This window comes from Pollicipes pollicipes, unplaced genomic scaffold (assembly GCF_011947565.3).
Source record: "Pollicipes pollicipes isolate AB1234 unplaced genomic scaffold, Ppol_2.1 Scaffold_3447;HRSCAF=4054_pilon_pilon_pilon, whole genome shotgun sequence".
NCBI classification, from domain to species: Eukaryota; Metazoa; Arthropoda; class Thecostraca; order Pollicipedomorpha; family Pollicipedidae; genus Pollicipes; species Pollicipes pollicipes.
In genome coordinates, this window is record NW_023596297.1 from 38,902,663 (window position 1) to 38,920,736 (window position 18,074).

The window sequence follows — 18,074 nt, forward strand, 5'->3', positions numbered from 1 at the left end:
TACATGTGGGGTGTTGCGCGGAACGTATTTCGTCTTCCGTCTTCTTATTCCCGTGATACAGATCCACAGTTCAATCGGTCGCTGTAATTTTGGAACGCTGTATCTGGCAGTATCGAAATATGCCTATTCTGACGCATTTGAGGCATCTGGCCGTATCAGTGGCCGTCATTGCTGAGCGAGCATTTTCGACGTTGAAATTAGTTGATGTCCTGTCTCTTTTCTCTGGCTGGGACTGATATTACATCAACCATACAACCCTGGCAGTGCAATCCCATTTTCCTAAAGTAGCATATATGCAACGTCTCACTGCTCTATTTCGAACCGTAGTTATAAGTGTTCCGGTTGGTATCACTTTGGTGGATGTCTTCGGTTATGTTGCAAAGGTAAATCCCATTTGCCTTGCAGCCTTTTTAAACATATGAACCCTATATGAACCACTTCCTTTACTGATGTCTAAAGCCGAGGCTTTCCAGCGAAGCTCATTTTATGGTGTGTGGGTGGTAGTGCTGAGCTAGTCACCTGGGTGATCCAAATGAAGTAAATATTTCCCCAGTTAAGGTTCCAATAGTTTGTGAAGAACAGTCATAGTCATTGCTAAGGAGATGTATAATGAGTGGCTTTATGCCTTGGACTCTTGTTTTTGTTCAAATACCATTGTATTTCAGTGTCATTGAAGAACATGTAGTCTTTTCAGCAATGTGTGCATGGAAATTAAAAGGTTGGGAAGCAGGTAATGGCCCCACTAGTAATTGCCAACATTTATCACTGATTGCACTGAAAGGTGTATTGTTTTTGTATCTTCATCTCAGTATGTCAGGGATATTGATTTTTGGAAATGACTGAGGAGGACAAGTTCACTGCCCAATGACCTGTACTTTTCTCAATGGATTTAACACTCTGTATGTTGACAGAGTAGATTTTGATATTAGATTGAGCTAAATACAGTAGTAACTTGATCAGCATAGGGGCACTGGAGACATGTGTCCCTTCTGATAGGAAAGTATAGGTGCCCCCCCCCCCCCCCCTAGAGTCTGTCTGAGGATGCTGAAGCCACTCTTACGACTCTGCAACAATACTAAATTATGTTCTGTTTAGCAGCTCAATGAAAAATCAGCTGATGCTCACATGGAATTAGGGCTCAAAGCAAGCTGCTTTAATGAGATATGCAAAAATGTGCTGTAAAATAATGGTGAGAATGGGTTTGTTGTAACTGTACATGAAATACATGTGCTATTAATCAGAGACACAGGTATTTATTGGTGTTTATATTTATTGACATTTATATCACATTATAATTATATTGGTATATATTGGTAGCCACTGGTATGAAATGATCATTATGAAATTGGTATCACTCTCCTGAGGTGCTTGCCACTTCTTGTTGAACAACTGCATGCCATATTATTTATGTAATTTTGGTTTTATGGAGGCTAGTTCTTCATCCTAACACAGTGGCAAATAACCCACCTATAAAAGAAGTCTGACTTAATGCATAAGATTGCACATCATTAGATGGTGCCAAAATATGCAACATGTGGCAAAACCCTTCCCCCTTGCATCCTGAAAGTTTGAGGTATTCCCAAGTCATTTAATTCCATATAGTGGTGTAGGAATAAAGCTAGAAAATAAAATGCATTGGCCACAGATTTCCAGATGGAGCTCAAACATTCCCATAATACTGGCCTGAAAAGCATAAGGGATGCAAAAAAAAAATAGTTCCACTGCTCCCATTAAAGGTTTCAATTCATTAATCTGAGGTCAACTATGGTGACTGCTTTCTATGTCATCAGGGACATCTGTGGACAAGAAAAGTCAGTCAAGGGGCAGTTTACATACATTGCTTTTCTCGGAGACTGTTGACTGCAAGTGTGTAAAATGCTCGCAAGCAGAAAGCATATTGCTACCCAGACACATCAAATATGGTGATAGGAGCCCAAGTTTGATAGAGCCCTGAAGTTATGCAGACCACATATTTGATGTGACAAAATGGGTGGTGGTAGGTTCACCTTCGAGCAGAAGTGTTCGGATATGGCTCATTGAAAAGGGCCATTTGGCTGTTGGCTTGGAAGTGTCAGCCTAGTTACTGGGCAGCCAACAGTTGTGTAGTTGCATGGTGCAGTAGAAGTCCTTTCATAATATTTTGATGATGGACAAAGGCAAAACAGATCTGTTGAACTTGCATTATGTTAATGATGTGGTGTCTTCAGAAAACCAGCAATAAATCGTGTTCAACATGGAATCAAATTAGAAATCAGTCCTTCAAAATGGTAGTTTTGACATTACCTCTCGTTTTATAGTAGAACTGTGCCTTTAATCGTACTTCATGATGCTGTTCCCCCCAAACAAAAGTGTTGATTCATATTGGTTCATATTGGTTCAAAACAATATTAGGTTTGTAGCCCAGCTTGGGTAGGGGAAATGTGACTTGGCACAAAAGTCTTCTCAAGACCAGTGAATCAGTGGCATTAGTGTCATGTTTGGGCTGTGGAGAAAACAAGCGTCTGTGGTTATGTTTGACGGGCAGAAAAATATTAAATAAATAGTGGTTTACCCCCCCCCCCCCATGTCTAAAGTTAGAGCTCATTTGAGGACACAGTTTTGCGGTGATGGGATCAAGTTACCCTGCTGCACCTTCTGTTGATGCCACCATGAGAAAGCATCAAGGCAGCTGGTCTTTTTATGATGGCAACTGTTCCTATGCTTTGTAATATGCCAGACAAAAATACTGGGGAAGCCAACATTGTGGGAAGGGGAACTAATTCAACTAGGGAGGGGGGGGGGGGGTGAGTACATGACCCTCACAAAAATACAGATAAACACCTTTGCAGCCTGCTGGTGATGAGGAGGGCTATCACCAGTAGGGACACATTGGACATATGTCCTGCTGCCATGCCATGCATAGTCATGGTGCCCCAGTGACAGCAATGGTTTGGCTTAAAAAACATCAGCCACAGAGTGAACACAGTACTAGATTCCACTCAGCATACCCACAATATGTCTTCCATTCACACAAATATAAGCCTCATGTTTTCTGAATGGCATGGATGAGCTCACACAGAACACAGGGAACAGTGATGCTGGTAGAAGGCAGCGCACAACAAGGTCCCCATCTTCTACAAAATTGGTTTTGGGTGCTTTATGAATGAAGGCTATGTATTCCTTTATGAGTCCAGCTTAGTTACATTTTAACAGCTTGTTCCCATTACAGTGAGGGGTGAATTGGTGGAATGTGAATCCTAGTGTAAGATGATTTGGACTAAGCATAGTTCCTGGTGGAGATCCTCCTTTTCTGTACGTGAATATCATACAAACATTATGCATCAGTCCAGGCATACTGAGCTGCCAGCGTGGTGGGACACAATAGTCATATGTTCATATCTGAATGAGGAAGATTCAGACTGCAAAGAGCAGTAAAATGATCCTTTAGCCAGCATGGGTGTTGGGAAGCATGCATTAGTGTTTTGTGTCCAGTGTTTACTTACTGAACCATATCTCACTCCCAAAGTATGAATCTGTCACCAGGTGGAGGGATCGTCTATGCAGCCGGCCTTGAATCCGGACGGCGACATCGGAGACTACGTGTTCCTGAACCGCTGGGCGGTGCGCCACTTTCAGCTGGCGCCGGGCGCCATCGTGTCGCTCAGCTCGCCCAAGGACCCTGACCAGAAGCTGATCAAGCGTGTGGTGGGCCTCGAAGGCGACGTGGTGCGCACGCTCGGCTACAGGCAGCCAGTGGTGCGCGTGCCGGACGGCCACTGCTGGGTGGAGGGCGACAATCGCGGACACTCACTCGACTCCAACCTGCTGGGCCCGGTGGCCGTCGGTCTGGTGACGGCGCGCGCCTCACACGTGGTCTGGCCGCCGCGCCGGTGGCGCCGCCTGGAGCCGCAGCTGCCGGCGGACCGGCACCCGCTGAGCCGGGCCGCCAGTCACTGACCACCCGCCGCGCCAGCCCGGCTGCTGCTCGCGCCGACTGCCGATCTAGGCTTCACAAGTGCAGGCAGCAGCTGCTCAGGGAAAGTCACCTGCGTCTGGAATAGTGAACGTTTCCATGCTCAAGAACATCGCGTGGATTCTGGTTGGAGGCAATACGACATTTGATCATCCTAGTAGCCGTATCGCGGGTCTCTCACGGGTCATGGCGCACATTGCCTTGAAATTCACGTAAGATCTAAAAACTTTCTGAGAGCCTCAGCAACAAGCCAGTGGCCAGGTATCTAAGTCGGCGCCCTGTGCTGGTGGTCTCGGCTGGGACGAGCCAGCTCGGTGGGCGGCGGACGCACCCTGTAGCAGCTCGCCCGCCATGAGGACCGTCTCGTTCGTCGGTCACGTGGACCTGGAGGTGCACGGCGGCGTGTCCCCGTCCGCTCTGCTGCTGGCTGACGTCGACAACGACGGCGAGAACGAGCTGACCGTCGGCACTGAGACCGGAGATCTCTACGTCTTCAAAGGCCTGCAGGTACGCGGCGCCGACGGTCGGGAGACAGGCTCCGCGCGGTGCGCTGGGGAGATGGGCCGAGGCTGAGTGACGCTGCGGGGCGGCGGGCCGCGGTGGAGGCAGCTTTCGTGAGATAGCCCTTGCTGCGTGTGGTTAAGCATGATCCGCCTTACCCTTCAAGCAGCGCATGCCTGGAGTCTTGGATATTGTTTAGATGTGGGTCCATCGTGCCCCAGACGTACCCCCTGTCCCCTGTTCGACGCATCGAATCTGGGTGTGCTCGCTGTCCCCCATGTCCGGACGCAGCCGCACGTCACGTCCTGGAGCTGGACGCGACCACGATTGTGCGTCCCTCAGACGTCGTCCCTGTTTCGCGTCTCCAGACGATCACCGAGCTGTGTTCTGCAGACGCAGCCGCTGTGTCATGTCTCGGAGCTGGGCATGATAACAGCCATCTGCTGCGGCCCGCTGACGGCGCCCGGTCAGAATGTGCTGGCCGTGATCAGCGGCAACGGCTGGGTCCACGTGCTGGAGATGGACGGCTCGAGCCTGCGGCAGCGACACTCCCAGCGCATCCCAGCCAACGTTAAGGTGAGCTCGGCAAACTGCGGATGGGTGTGCTGGTGCCGCCGTGCAGTGGGTACGAAATGGCCTCAGAGACTGAGCTGAAAGTGGCCAGAAATATCCTCTGCACGGACGGTCATCTAGGGTCGTAGGTGGAGCGCGCGTGCCCACGCACGTAGATGCCCTATGAAGGTGCTGTGATAATTGTATGGGCAATTACCCCTTACAAATTGCATGGGCATGCGATGAGAAAGTGCCTTTTGTTGCTCAATAATACATTCGATGTATTCCCATATTTATGTATCCCTCCATATTCCACTCTTCCACATGACACCCTGCTTCATGTGATGATACTGACATTAAGTGTTCAGTATTACACATTTCGTTATTATAGGCCTCTGCATACACAGAAAGCGGATGTACAGTGCCACAGTATGATGTGTCTGTTAACGCCTCACGGGTCGTCTTAGCGGTACGTTATTACAGCTGCGGCACTCGCGGCGTGGCGCCGCCGGCCACACACTCAGTCTGGCCGCGTCTCCGACAGACGGCGCTGCTGGCGGACGTGGACCTGGACCAGCAGCTGGAGCTGGTGGTGGCGCTGACAGACCGGGTCGTCCGCGTGTACCGCTGGACGGACGGCACGCTGCGTGCCATCAGCAAGTGCGAACTCATGCAGCAGGTGCGACGCGCGGGCGGCGGCCGCAGCGCTGCACCCCAGAGGTCTGACTGCATCAGCCAAGGCAACCCAATCCCCATCCTCAGCAGGGATCAGGAACGCCATTTTTCTGTGATGGTCAGCGACAACCATGATAACTGTGGCTCACGGCTTTTTCTACCAGACGCCAGATCGCACGACACGTGCACGTGCAGTCCGCCGGACGTGTAAGCGCCTTCACACCTGGGTGTTTGTACATACATTGTGTATATTGTTTTTAGACAATACCTTGCAACAAAGGGTATCTGCTGGAGACCCGTGCATCCGGGAAGTGAACCTGTCCACGCAGCAGCAAAGTCCATCGATACGATTGACAGCTAAACTTGACTGGCGCCGGTGCCGACTCACCCAGTCACCAGGGCTGGACGGATTCAGCCCGCCGTCGTCGCGGTACAGTCTGCTGACGTCTGTCTGCTGACGTCTGTCTGCGCCACCTCGGTCCGACCGAGCGACCGTTCCGAGCGCGCTCCGACGCCACGTGTGCGCTCTGCCCGGCAGATCGGCACCATCTCGCTGAACATAGAGGGCGACGGCCGGCCGTCAGTGCTCGTCTCGCAGCCCGGCGCCGCCGTGGTGCGGCTCCGTTACCGCTCTTCGCTGGACGAGGACGGACAGTACGCTCCCTACCCACCCTCCCCGGCGCCGCCGTGGTGCGGCTCCGTTACCGCTCTTCGCTGGACGAGGACGGACAGTACGCTCCCCACCCACGCTCCCCGGCGCCGCCGTGGTGCGGCTCCGTTACCTGCTCTTCGCTGGACGAAGACGGACAGTACGCTCCCTACCCACCCTCCCCGGCGCCGCCGTGGTGTGGCTCCGTTACCGCTCTTCGCTGGTCGAGGATAGACAGCACGCTCCCTACCCACCCTCCTCGGCGCCGCCGTGGTGCGGCTCCGTTACCGCTCTTCGCTGGACAAGGACGGACAGTACGCTCCCTCACCCACCCTCTCCGGTGCCGCTGTGGTGCGGCTACGCTATCGCTTTGACCGGTGATTGGTGCCGGTTAGAGCGGAAAAAGTGGAACTGATTTCTCATAAAGTCATCTTTTGTCCGTCGGCTGGTACAGAACGGGCTTATTGCCACAAATGACATTCACCTCAAAAACGCTTATTCTATCACCCACAGGGCTGTTATCTAAGCAGTGGTTCCCTTTTTCATCTGACCGAACAGTGACTAGGAGGGTGCATGCTAGCATCTGGCGGCCCACGCCCTCGTATGGTGGCACCTAGCTGCCTTCCGTTCGCTTCAGGACGCCGCGCTACTGTGCCACAGAGGGCGTCATGCTGTGGACATTGAGCGTACCGCGCTGCTGTGTTGCAGCGAGTGCCACTCTGTGGACATTGACGACGTTAGCCTAGCGGTGAAGACGCGTCAAAACGTGTCGTGCGAGGTGCTGGGTGGACTGAGAGATCAGCCCGCCTCCAACACGTACGCCCTCATCACCATGGACGGCAGCCTCTTCTACGTCAAGGACAACGCCGTCGAGTGGTGAGGTCACTTGACATGACCTGTCTACAGTGTGAGAGCCGAGCGCCATCAGCAGCTGTGTCCGCCCGCCCGCCTTTCGTGGGTTGGTCAGCTGTAATGCTGGACCATTTGTGTGCACAGCGCCCCTCGCAAATGCACTTCACAGCTTACGTAATTAATGTGGATAAGATTGTATTAAGAAACGATTCGTGATTGAAATGAGGTGAAGGGAGGTGCTCTTTCGGAGTTTGGGAAGACCTGCGCTTTGAACCATGAGCAACCAGCCGCGATTGACGTACTAAATGTTGTATTACTTTAAGATTGGAATGATCAAAATGTGTGAACATCAGATCATGCACAGTGTGTGTGGCTCTCGAATTGTGGTGGATGTGTCCATGCCTCGCTGCACATCGTACACTTGCATTTTGGAAGTTGGGAGTCAAGCGAATTGCGCGCCAACCGCTACCGTGACTAACGCCATTTGGACTCCTCCAGTCTAAAAATTTGCACGAATCGATGTGTGTACCAAAGCCCCTTTTGAAGACGTGCGAACGCACGCGTGCAATCGTATGATAGTTCATAACTTGTATTGCAAGATGGCAGAACAATATGGAACCAGAAGCTGCTTTTCAGAATGGCGCTAGCTAACTTGTATTGGCCTGTTTGTTTCAAAGCGGGCGACGCGTTGGTTCTCCTGCAATTATGGATAGTACTTCTGCAGTTCAAGTTAGTAGTTGTTATGCTGACTTATGTTCTGCAGTATGTTAGGAAATGCTGGTTTACAACGATATTAGGCAAGTATGGATTAGTTTGAGAAGGCTGGCACGAGCAGTGCTCCTGGCCACAAATGCGAATGCCTTTTACAATATGCGTTATGGCGTGTGCCTGATGTTTAGGCACCAGCGCACAGTCTCTGGCTGTTTCACCTGCACACATGGGCGCATTTGCCTGATGTTTAGGCACCAGCGCACTGTCTCTGGCTGTTTTACCCGCACACATGGGCGCAGCCAGCTGACATTGCCCGGACCCGACCGCCGGCCAGGTCCGTGGTACTTCATCACCAGCTGTTCGGCCTGACCAAGATGGACGTGACTTCGGACGGCAGTGACGAGCTGATCGTGTCATCGTGGGACGGCCACACGTTCATCATCAACCAGGTCGGTGGGCTCGGAGCCTGCCACCGCGCCCTCGTGGCTATGTCCGTCTCCGTCACTGGCCCATCTGGCCTTTAAGCCGGAGTTCACCGACTGATGCACTGTGGCTTGTATGGGCACGGAGTTCATCCAGTTCTCCTTCACCTATGTGGTTCAAAATCGCGTTTTTTACTGTGTTGGACTAAGGCCTGCCCCCTTGACCGGTCCACCGTTGTTGCCGTCCTGTCCTGCCCACCGATCTGCTATTGTTGGCGTCTAACCCTGCTGACCGATCCGCCGTGGCTGGTGTCCTGTCCTGCTGACCGATCCGCCGTGGCTGGTGTCCTGTCCTGCTGACCGATCCGCCGTGGCTGGTGTCCTGTCCTGCTGACCGATCCGCCGTGGCTGGTGTCCTGTCCTGCTGACCGATCCGCCGTGGCTGGTGTCCCGTCCTGCTGACCGATCCGCCGTGGCTGGTGTCCCGTCCTGCTGACCGATCCGCCGTGGCTGGTGTCCTGTTCTGCTTACCGACCCACCTCGGCTAGTGTCCTGCCCTGCTGATTGGTCTGTCACGGCTGGCGGCAGGAGAAGCAGTCGGTACAGTTCCTGTTCGAGGAGGCCGTCACGGCGTTTGCCGCCGGTCAGTTCGGTGCGCGCACCGGCTCCAACGTGCCATGCATGGTGTACGCGACAGTCGGTAAGGTGGTCGTCTATCACAACGTGCGACTGCCGGTGATGGTGACCGAGACGCTGACGGATGTGGTGGCGCACGAGCACGGCTGGCCGGGGGCCGAGCGTCTGACGGCCTGTCAGCTGCAGCAGCTGTACCGCTGGTGCCTGTACGGCTTCCCGCGGCCGCAGCTGGAGGCGGCCGAGTGTGACACGCCGCAGCCGCCGCAGGACGACGCCCACCCGGAGCAGAGCGACGGCGCGGCCGGCGGCGCCAGGGGAGGCGACGCACAGATCGAGGAGGAAGGGTGGCACAGGGCCGAGTGTGATGCGCCCGGGCGGCGGACGAACGCGAGCGACGCCGCTTGACCCGCGCCGCACTCATGACATCTGACATGACCGTGTGGCAAGTCGCTACGACGGGGTGGTGCGAGCGACACGGGGTGTCGCGTATTAGCTGCCAGGTAATCGCTGCCACCTGACGGAACCACCAGGTGGCGCCAACACGCCGTCGTGGCGGGGAAACGGGAGGCGACGCCCCGGAGGCGAGGCGAATCGGAGTGCGTTCTGCGCAGCAGGTCGGACTTATAAAACAGCCATCATGGCGTAACGCGAGCTGATCTGTGTAGCAGGACGTCGTCCAGATCAGGCGCCTAAACCCACTGACGGGGCGCGAATCACGCGTGTAGTCGAAACCTCCAGCCGAGCGTTGAGCTAGAGCCATTTCTATGAGATCCAGCAGTCGGACCAGTTTAGGAAGTCAACTAGCTGTGTTCTTCCCAGATACGGGTCAGTCTGCAATATTTTGGGCGCCGTTGGAAGATGTGCCACGATGAACACAGTCGGTGTTGATTCGCTGGTGAGCTTTGTTTCGCCCCTTACAGTTTTGGATGTCGAATGGGTGATGAGGATTGAAGTCAGCGTGTCAGCGAATGCAATGGTTCATGCATGGGTGAAATATAAATATGAACTGGCTTCTGCCCTAGCGACTGAGTTCGAGTAGATCCGGAAGAAGTATGCCGTGTACCAGGGAAGACCTCCCGATGTCTGGACATGGCCGCCGCTGGCTGGGCGTTGACATCCCAGCTGTAACCGCAAGGTCCCGGCTTCTGGGTCCCATCACACACTGGGGGCATGAAACGTAATTGGTGGCTTTGGTATATTGTATCTTACCAATCAAAACATATGGAATTACTTGTTGATCAATTTCAAGTGTGGCACTCGACAGAAAGCGAAGTTCCTGGCATCACCCCTGAAGTGTATGTCGATGGATAGGCATCTCCACAGATACATTATACCACATGGCTTCATAACGTTACACTTATGAACACACTTTAACATACGCTAAGGGCGGGGTCAATGTAAATTTTCCCTCGTGCTGGAAGTCGTATCAGTAACCTGCTGCAAGTTGTAACAGTCATCTCATGCTGCGTGTTGTAACAGTCCCCTTATGCTGCGCGTAGTACGTCCCCTCGTTCTACATGATGCAAGTCATCTCATGCCGCAAGTCCACAACACACCTTGAGTTCGTGGCTACAGGGCGACAGAAAACAACGCGCGGGCAAGAGCCCAAAATCACTCCGCGGAAACACCATGAAAAACAATCGGCGATGAACCGCCGACTGCGTAAAAATTGTACCGACGCTACGAGCTACGAGCCCTGCCTAGGACCGGTCACATCTGCGATGACCAGCGGCGGCTGTGGGTCACACGGCCAGCGGCCTCTCCGCTGGTCCCGTGGCGGACTGGCCATCCGTCCGCCACGGAACGACTGCCCAGCTCTCAGCAACAGCTCACATCGCGGATCACGGGGTGGCGCCGCTCCTCCAGGGTGATGTTCCATGTCACCACGTCCAGGCCTCGTCTCCAGAATCTGGCGATGTGGCGGGGCTATGTCACTGCAGCGCGGCGCTGAGACACGTCTGCCGGAGGTATGACAGCACGGAAACAAAGTTCCCACCCACCACGGAAGGGCTGCGTGCGTGCGTGCGTGCGTGCGTGCGTGCGTGCGTGCGTGCGCGTACTAACTAAGGTACACGTTTGAGTGCCTATTTTGCACTCACATTGTTCTCACAGCTACTTGCGACGCCCAGGTCCGCGCTGAGTTCTGGAGACTAGCCGGTGTTAAGTATAGCACCCGGTCTATCAAAAACGGAAACACAAATGGGCAAAAAACGTGAAATCGTGCTGCTTATGAACAATCTCCATAGTCACCTACATTTGCGAATGAGGTTCGCACCAGCTTACTACCTGGGCCTTAACCTACATGCAGGATACATGGGTAAGGACGTTGCCCGGATACCGACCTTCCTGGTGTCACGGGGGCGGATAACGCCGTCGATGAGCACCCGCGAGGCGTAAAACAGGCTCGAGTCTCTGTCCAGCTGCACCAGCGGCGGCGGCCCGGTCTTGGCCTTGCCCGTGGCTGCCGCCGGCGGCGGCGGCGGCGGCGGCGGAGCGGCGGACGCCGCCGACGGCTCCGCGCCAGCTGTCATCGCCGGTCCCGAGAACTTGGCGCGTGGCCAGGCGAAGTAGAAGTTCGGCTCAAACGCTATGCCGCACTGCAGCACGGGCAGAGACTGAGACACACCGACCGACGGGCCGCTGCCCCCAAACCCCGGGCTGGTCACAGGCCGTGTCCGGGGCAGGACGCACCCTACTCAGGGGCTCACCGCCCGCGTCACCCGTACAGGGGACGTAGAGCTGAGCTGGTAGCTAGTGGATTGTACCTATCACTCGTCCACCGAAAACCCCCGGCTATCCTCATGTTCAGCAGTCATACGACAGTTAGTGAACGTACGATTCCGTGGACGCTGAGTGTGGACGCAAGGGCGGCGCAGGGGCCTTACCATGGTCAGGTGCTGGTCGGCGCAGGGGCCTTACCATGGTCAGGTGCTGGTCGCCGTGACAGCCCGTGAGGTTGACGCTGATTCGAGGCACTCTGGTGGTGGCCAGCACGGCGGCCGCTCGGCTGCGACACTTCAGGACCTCAGGATCTGAGCAGTCCGCCGCTGCCGACCCAAACGAGGAGCTCACTAAATGGCCAGGTCATATAGTGACACAAGGCAGACTCGACGGCTTTATGGTCCCTGCACCGCAAGGCATGGCACATAACAAGACTTCTCAGTACTGGAACCATATCCCTGTGCATAGCGGGATATTATTCATATGTATTTCAGGGACGGAGGCTCAGACATAATCAAAGGACGTCACCATGTTGACGCTTTTCGTCCGTGCATGCCAGGGCAACATCCATGAGTTTGAACATGGACATGACGTCGGCCTGAACATGTCAACCATACGCCGTTGATGTCTGTATCGCTACGCCGGCCATTGGGGACTTCGGAGCCATTGCACCTGCGTCAGCTGGCGAGTTTTGCAGATAGATAAGGGGAATGCCACGCTGGTCGCAGAGCTCCACCAGATGCGCCATTTTCAGGGCGTCGCGTGACGTCACCGTCCCGTGGTTGGCCACCACGCCAACCAGCCGCCTGCGCAGGAACGGGCAAAACTGAACCGCGACAAGCCACCGGGATAAACATTCATAACCCTCATTAATGGATGAATTCAGGGTTTTGGCGATCTGCAGCTCTATATCCAGAGAAATCTGTTTACAATCATTATGTAAAACTATATCCTTATAGCCTACATATCCTTTAACATGAATGTCCATAAACCCTATTACAATGTACCATGTGTTCATATATATAATATGTAAATTTAAAGGGGCAATTACACGGCACATCGGAAATAACAACTTCGTTGATTTGGCACTTCTTTAAGAGTACCACAAAACGTACCCGTTAAGCTTTCCGAAACCAGTGATGACGCTCTTGCCGTAGGTAGCTTTGAATTCTCGAAAGCGACTTCCGTCTAGGATGGTCCCTAAGACGTATCGCACTTCCGAGTGCGAAAGATGGTCCAGGCCTGAGAGCGCTTAAACAGCCAGAAAATCAATCGGATTAGCTCACACTCCAAAGACACAAAGACCGGCGAGACGCATACAGCGGTACAGTACGGCGAGCGCTTCGCTGGCTGTACAGCGACACAGTGCGGCAAGCGCTCCGCCGGCTGCACAGCGGCACAGTACGGCGAGCGCTTCGCTGGCTGCACAGCGGCAAGGTACGGCGAGCGCTCCGCCGGCTGCACAGCGGCACAGTACGGCGAGCACTTCGCTGGCTGCACAGCGGCACGGTACGGCGAGCGCTCCGCTGGCTGCACAGCGGCACAGTACGGCGAGCGCTTCGCTGGCTGTACAGCGGCACAGCGCGGCGAGCGCTCCGCTGGCTGCACAGCCTGCGGTTCACATATACACATCACATATACATGTGACAGAAGCACAGTGTGACGATGTGTGCGATCGTCACGGTACATGTGCGAGTGAGGGACGAGTGTTCTCGGTCTCGTATCTTGACGAAGGCGCTATAAGCGTCACCGACATCGTGCGTGTTATACTAACAGCTCGTCACACAACACATCTTATTTGCTATTATTTTGTTCAACAAATTCCAATTAGGGGGGCCTGCTGTCAGAACAAATTCATCGGAATTGCGCGCACGCAGAAAACATGCTGCGTTATTGAAACATGCGTCGGAAGTTGCAACATGTTCCCCTGAATTATACAGCATCATTTATTTTGTTAGGGATTTCTCCTCATGCAGTTATTATGTAGTGCTTGGCCTCTTCATTTGGCCCGATACGAGAGCAGTCCGATGGCGCTTTTCTCTTGGCAACGATTTAGCCAACAGAGTTACCTCCGAAGACAACGTAAAAGTAGCAATATCCTCGAGATCTCGTGACGTTTCGCTCGTTACAACAAATACGTGCTGCACTAAATTCTCTTGAATAATATATGTTACTATTGCTCACGCTACTGCGTCGTGCGGCCGCGCGGGCGCGGCCTGGTCAGCGGCTAACCGGCGCGGCCGGCCGTGTTTATGCCTCCGGGCCATTGTCCACGTGACCTGGCCGAGGTCGCGTCTGTGGACCGGAGCGGCCGCAGGCTGGAGGTAGGGACGGCCGGTTGAGGTCGGGGGTTAAATCTGTCCTGCGCAAGTGCTGGGTGTTGTTGCGTATTTAATATCCGAATCGTGATTCAAATACATATAATACAAATACATCTCGTCCATAACTGTATTACTCACAGGTCTTTGCTGCATGTTTGGATAGCTCTTTGAAGGAGTACTATATACATATCTGTAAAAGGCAATCTAAAACAGCAGAGCCAGATCAAAGCAAATCCCTTGTTCTGCGCTCAGAAAGCGCAGGAGTCCTGGCGCACACTGCCACTGAGCTGCGTAGCTCACTTCTCAGGCTGCAATAGGCAGGCGATCCTCATCGGGCCGCGCCACTTACTGTCCAGGCCGGCAGACGGCAGGAGCGGCGGCTCGTGTTGGCTCGCCTCGGCCGGAGGCAGGTTGAGCGAGTCGATGACGTCACGCGTCGTGCTGAGCGCCTCCTCCTCGTCCGCGGCAAACATGTCGCAGCAGCCGGACACGCTGCAGTGCAGTGTGGCGCCACCTGCGCACCGCAGAGCCAATCACGCAGAGCAGGGACGGACGGCTACCGAGGCGTCACAGACTCATGATGAGCGAGACGACGATGTCACAGAGCAGCCACAGACGGACAGGGACCAGTGAGCGCGCGCGCTTCGACGGAGTCCGGTGGGGGTCGATAGTGACGGCCAAGAAACACGCCAATCGTTAACAGTGGGGAGAGTCAACAAAAACGCCTTTATATCAATTGAAGTACTACCTCTTATCATTCATGCACAGATAATCTCAATGATTCAGTTGAAGTTCAAAAACTCATGGTTCAATAACATAATGGCTGATAAGCAAAACATTGCCACCGCTCGAGATGTGATGAGCACAGCCACACACAAACCCTTTGATCCCCAGTGTAGCGGAGCTCAGTTGGGGTATCTCATTTCAATAAGCAGGGAGACCAGGGAGACATGGGGGACCTGAGCAGGAGGACCTGGCTCTGGTGAGCGCGGGCACTGACCGAGCTGCTCCTCGGTGACCTGTTCGCCAGTGGCGGCACGCACCAGCGGCGGTCCTCCCAGAAATAGCGTACCGATCCGGTCCACCATCACAGCCTCGTCAGACATGGTCGGTGCGTACGCACCTGCCGCACCACCGGCCGCGTGCCGGTCAAGAGGACAGCTCTGGCTACAACCAAGCGTCCGCCATGAGAAGCTGGTTTGAAGTGTGAAAAAACAGGTGCAAACAAAGGGAAATTCATTGCAACTTATGAGACCAACACACAAGACACATCTTCATACAAAAGGAACAGGAACAGCAGAGAAACAAAGTTATGCTTAATGTATGGCATAGCTTAAATACTGTGTGTACCACATACCATAAACGTAACAGGAGCCATTGCGAATAATGCTTATGACATGGACCTTATTCAACATAGCTTAACAAAATTTAGGTAAGGTCATGTTTCCAAAATGCTTCCATACCACAAAGGCCAGAAATTAACAGATGTCGGATTGAAGCACGTCAGTTCCAATCACCTCCCACAGAAATGCAGACAAACACAGAGTGTGGAAATAACTACTGCTGATGGGTGGTTACCTCCCCCAATGTCATTAGGACCGAAGTACCATGTAAATTCCAGGCGCGCACACATTGAGCGCAGTGAGGACGGCACCCACGCTCGGTACACCAGCGCCACGGCTGGAGGCGCTCGAGACTGACCGCCGGCGGTGCAGCTGCCGCAGACGACCGCCACCTGCGGGATCCCGTCGGCCGAGAGCACCGCCTGGTTGCGGAAGCTGCGGCCGCCGTGCTGCTTGTCCGGAAACAGCTGGCTCTGCAGCGGCAGAAAGCCACCGCCGCTGTCCACCAGACAGATGGACGGCAGCCGGCTGGCCGCAGAGATCTGCCGGATAGGCGAGGTGAGCGCCCGGCCGGGGAGGCAGACGGCTCGCGCCGGCCGACAGGCCCCGGACAGAGGCCGGCACAGGCGTCGCTGACAGCCACTGCCTCGTATGGGAGCGTCTCGTCTCGTGCCTGGCCTCGCCTCTGCGGCTGCTGACCGTCCCCACACCCCTATCGTACTCCAGTGGTCTGACTGTTCGAACATAAGACGCAGCACAGGTCTGTGACGTCATAGCAAAACTGGACTCGGCGGCGCCCAGCATATGGCCAGGCCCAGCGCCGGGAGAGGCCCGCCGCTCGGTCGGGGCTACAGCTCACCACGTCGCATCAGTCTGCGGTGGCGCCGGAGAGCGGCCCCTCGATACACACGAAACACCCGTGCTCTATTTCTCAACCGCACATTACAGAACGGTCTGCGGCGGTGGCGCCGGAGACCGGCCCCTCGATACACACGAAATACCTTTGCTCTAGTTCTCAACCGCGCATTACAGAACGGTCTGCGGCGGCGCGGGAAACTGACCCCTCGCGACACACGCAATATCCGTGCTGTAGTTCTTAACTGCATGTTGCAGAACCAAACACATTGCAGTGCTGGAGCACCTTCCTGAATGATGGTCGTTATTGCATAAGATGCACATGAGCAGTGCACTGTAGGGAAACTGCCAGCTTTCTTATGACTAGCAGATGTGTGGTGATAATTTGTACCTACCTGCTGTGCCCGCAGTGACTTTGTGACTGTTATGGGGAAGTAGGTGCCTCCCTTCACAGTCCCATCATTGGCGTTGATCACGCAGTACCGCCCCTTCACCTTGGCAATGACTGCAAGCAGCATCATTGAATGCACAAATACAAAGAAATGGTACTTTTATGCAGTGACAATGAGCATCAGGTAGAAGCTCTATCAAATATATCAAATATATCAAATATATCAAAATAGACCTTATCAGCAATACCTTACAAGATTGATTTCAGCCCCATCATGTCTGGATGAATGTACATAATGCTTGTAAAACATGTCATGCAATTGCTTACCATTCATTTCAATCAATGCCCACACACACTGCTTAACAAGACTGAATATCCCAAACAATATGAAAAGATGATGTCACATCAAGAAAATGTCTAAGGCCAGACTTAATCAAAATTGCCCTAAAATCAGGCTACCAGAAGTAATAGCCATTGGCATTACAAGCTCAGTTAGTGGCTTACTCTAAATTCCTCTATAACACCAGTTTATGAATGGGATTAGTCACTCTATTTTTTGCCATGATAGTCTGTTTTTTAGGGGCACTGACTATTCTGACCAAATGGTGCCATCTTACCACAAACTGCACCCCCATAGGGTACATCTCCATACTCCAGGGAGAGGCCAGCCAGAGGAGCGAGGTTGATCAGCTCTGTATTGGGGTCCACTAAACGGGCAATCCTGTCCCATACAAGCATCTTCTTGTTGAGCTGAGTGTGGCGTTGTCTGGCCTTCTCTCCACCTGAACAAAAGAGGCTGAAGATGTTAACAAGTCAAAAAAGTTTGAATCATTTAACTTAAAGTATAAATGTCTTAAAAATATGTAGTGATGTCAGCACAACCACAGATTTTCCACCTTTGGTCATTGGAGAACCAATGCATAACTGGTTCTAAAGTAGGACATCCGAGACCAAAGTGTCTTGGTTCCGTGCCATTGGTCCTCATTTGTCAATGTGTCTAGTCCACATTGAATACCATAAGAAAAAATACATCAATTTTTATGAAATGCATTTTATCAGAAGGGACAAGTCTGCCGATTGTAAATTGGCACGTTTATAACTCAACACCACAATGTTTACGAGCAAGCACCAACCTCCATTTGCAAGCACTGTCATGATCTTGTCAAGTTGCTCAATGGACTTCAAGCCTGTTGCTGCAGCCTGCTGATATGCCTGATCAGTGCAATCGACATCAACCTTCAGGAGCGGAAAACTGGCATCCAGTCGAACAGCAGAAAAGGACAAAGATTTTCGTGTGTCTGTCCGCCAAAATACATTGCAAATGGCATCATGCCTACGGATTGCACCCCACCGGCAAATGTTAGAGACTATCATTTCAGCCCATTAAGCGCCTACCAACAGGCAATCACATGCAACAAAACAACACGTACATTAAACAGAATCGCCCCCGCCCCAACCTAAAAGTGTACTACTATTTATCGCACCAGGAGCCT

The 18,074-nt window shown here is 53.3% G+C and overlaps 3 protein-coding genes across 4 annotated transcripts; 2 read left to right on the forward strand and 1 right to left on the reverse strand.

Moving 5' to 3' along the window:
* The first annotated feature begins 176 nt into the window (after nt 1–176).
* LOC119091931 (mitochondrial inner membrane protease subunit 2) lies at nt 177–3,936 on the forward strand. Its single transcript, XM_037214859.1, has 2 exons — nt 177–383; nt 3,523–3,936. Exons 1-2 carry the CDS (start codon nt 294–296, stop codon nt 3,934–3,936), a joined length of 504 nt encoding a protein of 167 aa, XP_037070754.1. The 5' UTR covers nt 177–293.
* Nucleotides 3,937–4,278: 342 nt separating this feature from the next.
* Nucleotides 4,279–9,961, forward strand: LOC119091929 (KICSTOR complex protein ITFG2-like). 2 transcript variants are annotated; one of them, XM_037214857.1, is made up of 7 exons: nt 4,279–4,459; nt 4,847–5,029; nt 5,550–5,684; nt 6,219–6,334; nt 7,038–7,205; nt 8,227–8,341; nt 8,903–9,961. In XM_037214857.1, exons 1-7 carry the CDS (start codon nt 4,304–4,306, stop codon nt 9,353–9,355), a joined length of 1,326 nt encoding a protein of 441 aa, XP_037070752.1. In that variant the 5' UTR covers nt 4,279–4,303; the 3' UTR covers nt 9,356–9,961. The 2 variants fall into 2 exon arrangements, with proteins under 2 accessions (XP_037070752.1, XP_037070753.1); XM_037214858.1 differs by having other exon boundaries at nt 4,323–4,459; nt 4,822–5,029.
* A 689-nt stretch (nt 9,962–10,650) lies between these two features.
* Nucleotides 10,651–18,057, reverse strand: LOC119092530 (methylcrotonoyl-CoA carboxylase beta chain, mitochondrial). The gene is made up of 12 exons (XM_037215489.1): nt 17,715–18,057; nt 17,199–17,363; nt 16,586–16,695; nt 15,694–15,877; nt 14,993–15,115; nt 14,342–14,506; nt 12,787–12,922; nt 12,344–12,477; nt 11,870–11,997; nt 11,293–11,547; nt 10,846–10,859; nt 10,651–10,666 (listed from the first exon to the last, which is right to left on the reverse strand). Exons 1-12 carry the CDS (start codon nt 17,953–17,955, stop codon nt 10,651–10,653), a joined length of 1,671 nt encoding a protein of 556 aa, XP_037071384.1. The 5' UTR covers nt 17,956–18,057.
* Between the last annotated feature and the right edge of the window lie 17 nt (nt 18,058–18,074).

Bases quoted from the DNA above. Each gene is read 5' to 3' on its own strand.
- LOC119091929 (XM_037214857.1), top strand. From the start codon at position 4,304: ATGAGGACCGTCTCGTTCGTCGGTCACGTGGACCTGGAGGTGCACGGC. The intron at 5,685-6,218 runs GTGCGACGCGCG...TCTGCCCGGCAG, and splicing joins AGTGCGAACTCATGCAGCAG to ATCGGCACCATCTCGCTGAA. The intron at 6,335-7,037 runs GTACGCTCCCTA...GCTGTGTTGCAG, and splicing joins TCGCTGGACGAGGACGGACA to CGAGTGCCACTCTGTGGACA.
- LOC119092530 (XM_037215489.1), bottom strand. From the start codon at position 17,955: ATGATAGTCTCTAACATTTGCCGGTGGGGTGCAATCCGTAGGCATGAT. The intron at 14,507-14,992 runs GTCAGTGCCCGC...TGCGGTGCGCAG, and splicing joins GGTCACCGAGGAGCAGCTCG to GTGGCGCCACACTGCACTGC. The intron at 12,923-14,341 runs GTAAGTGGCGCG...TGGCTGTTTAAG, and splicing joins GCCGTCTGCCGGCCTGGACA to CGCTCTCAGGCCTGGACCAT.
- LOC119091931 (XM_037214859.1), top strand. From the start codon at position 294: ATGCAACGTCTCACTGCTCTATTTCGAACCGTAGTTATAAGTGTTCCG. The intron at 384-3,522 runs GTAAATCCCATT...ATCTGTCACCAG, and splicing joins TCTTCGGTTATGTTGCAAAG to GTGGAGGGATCGTCTATGCA.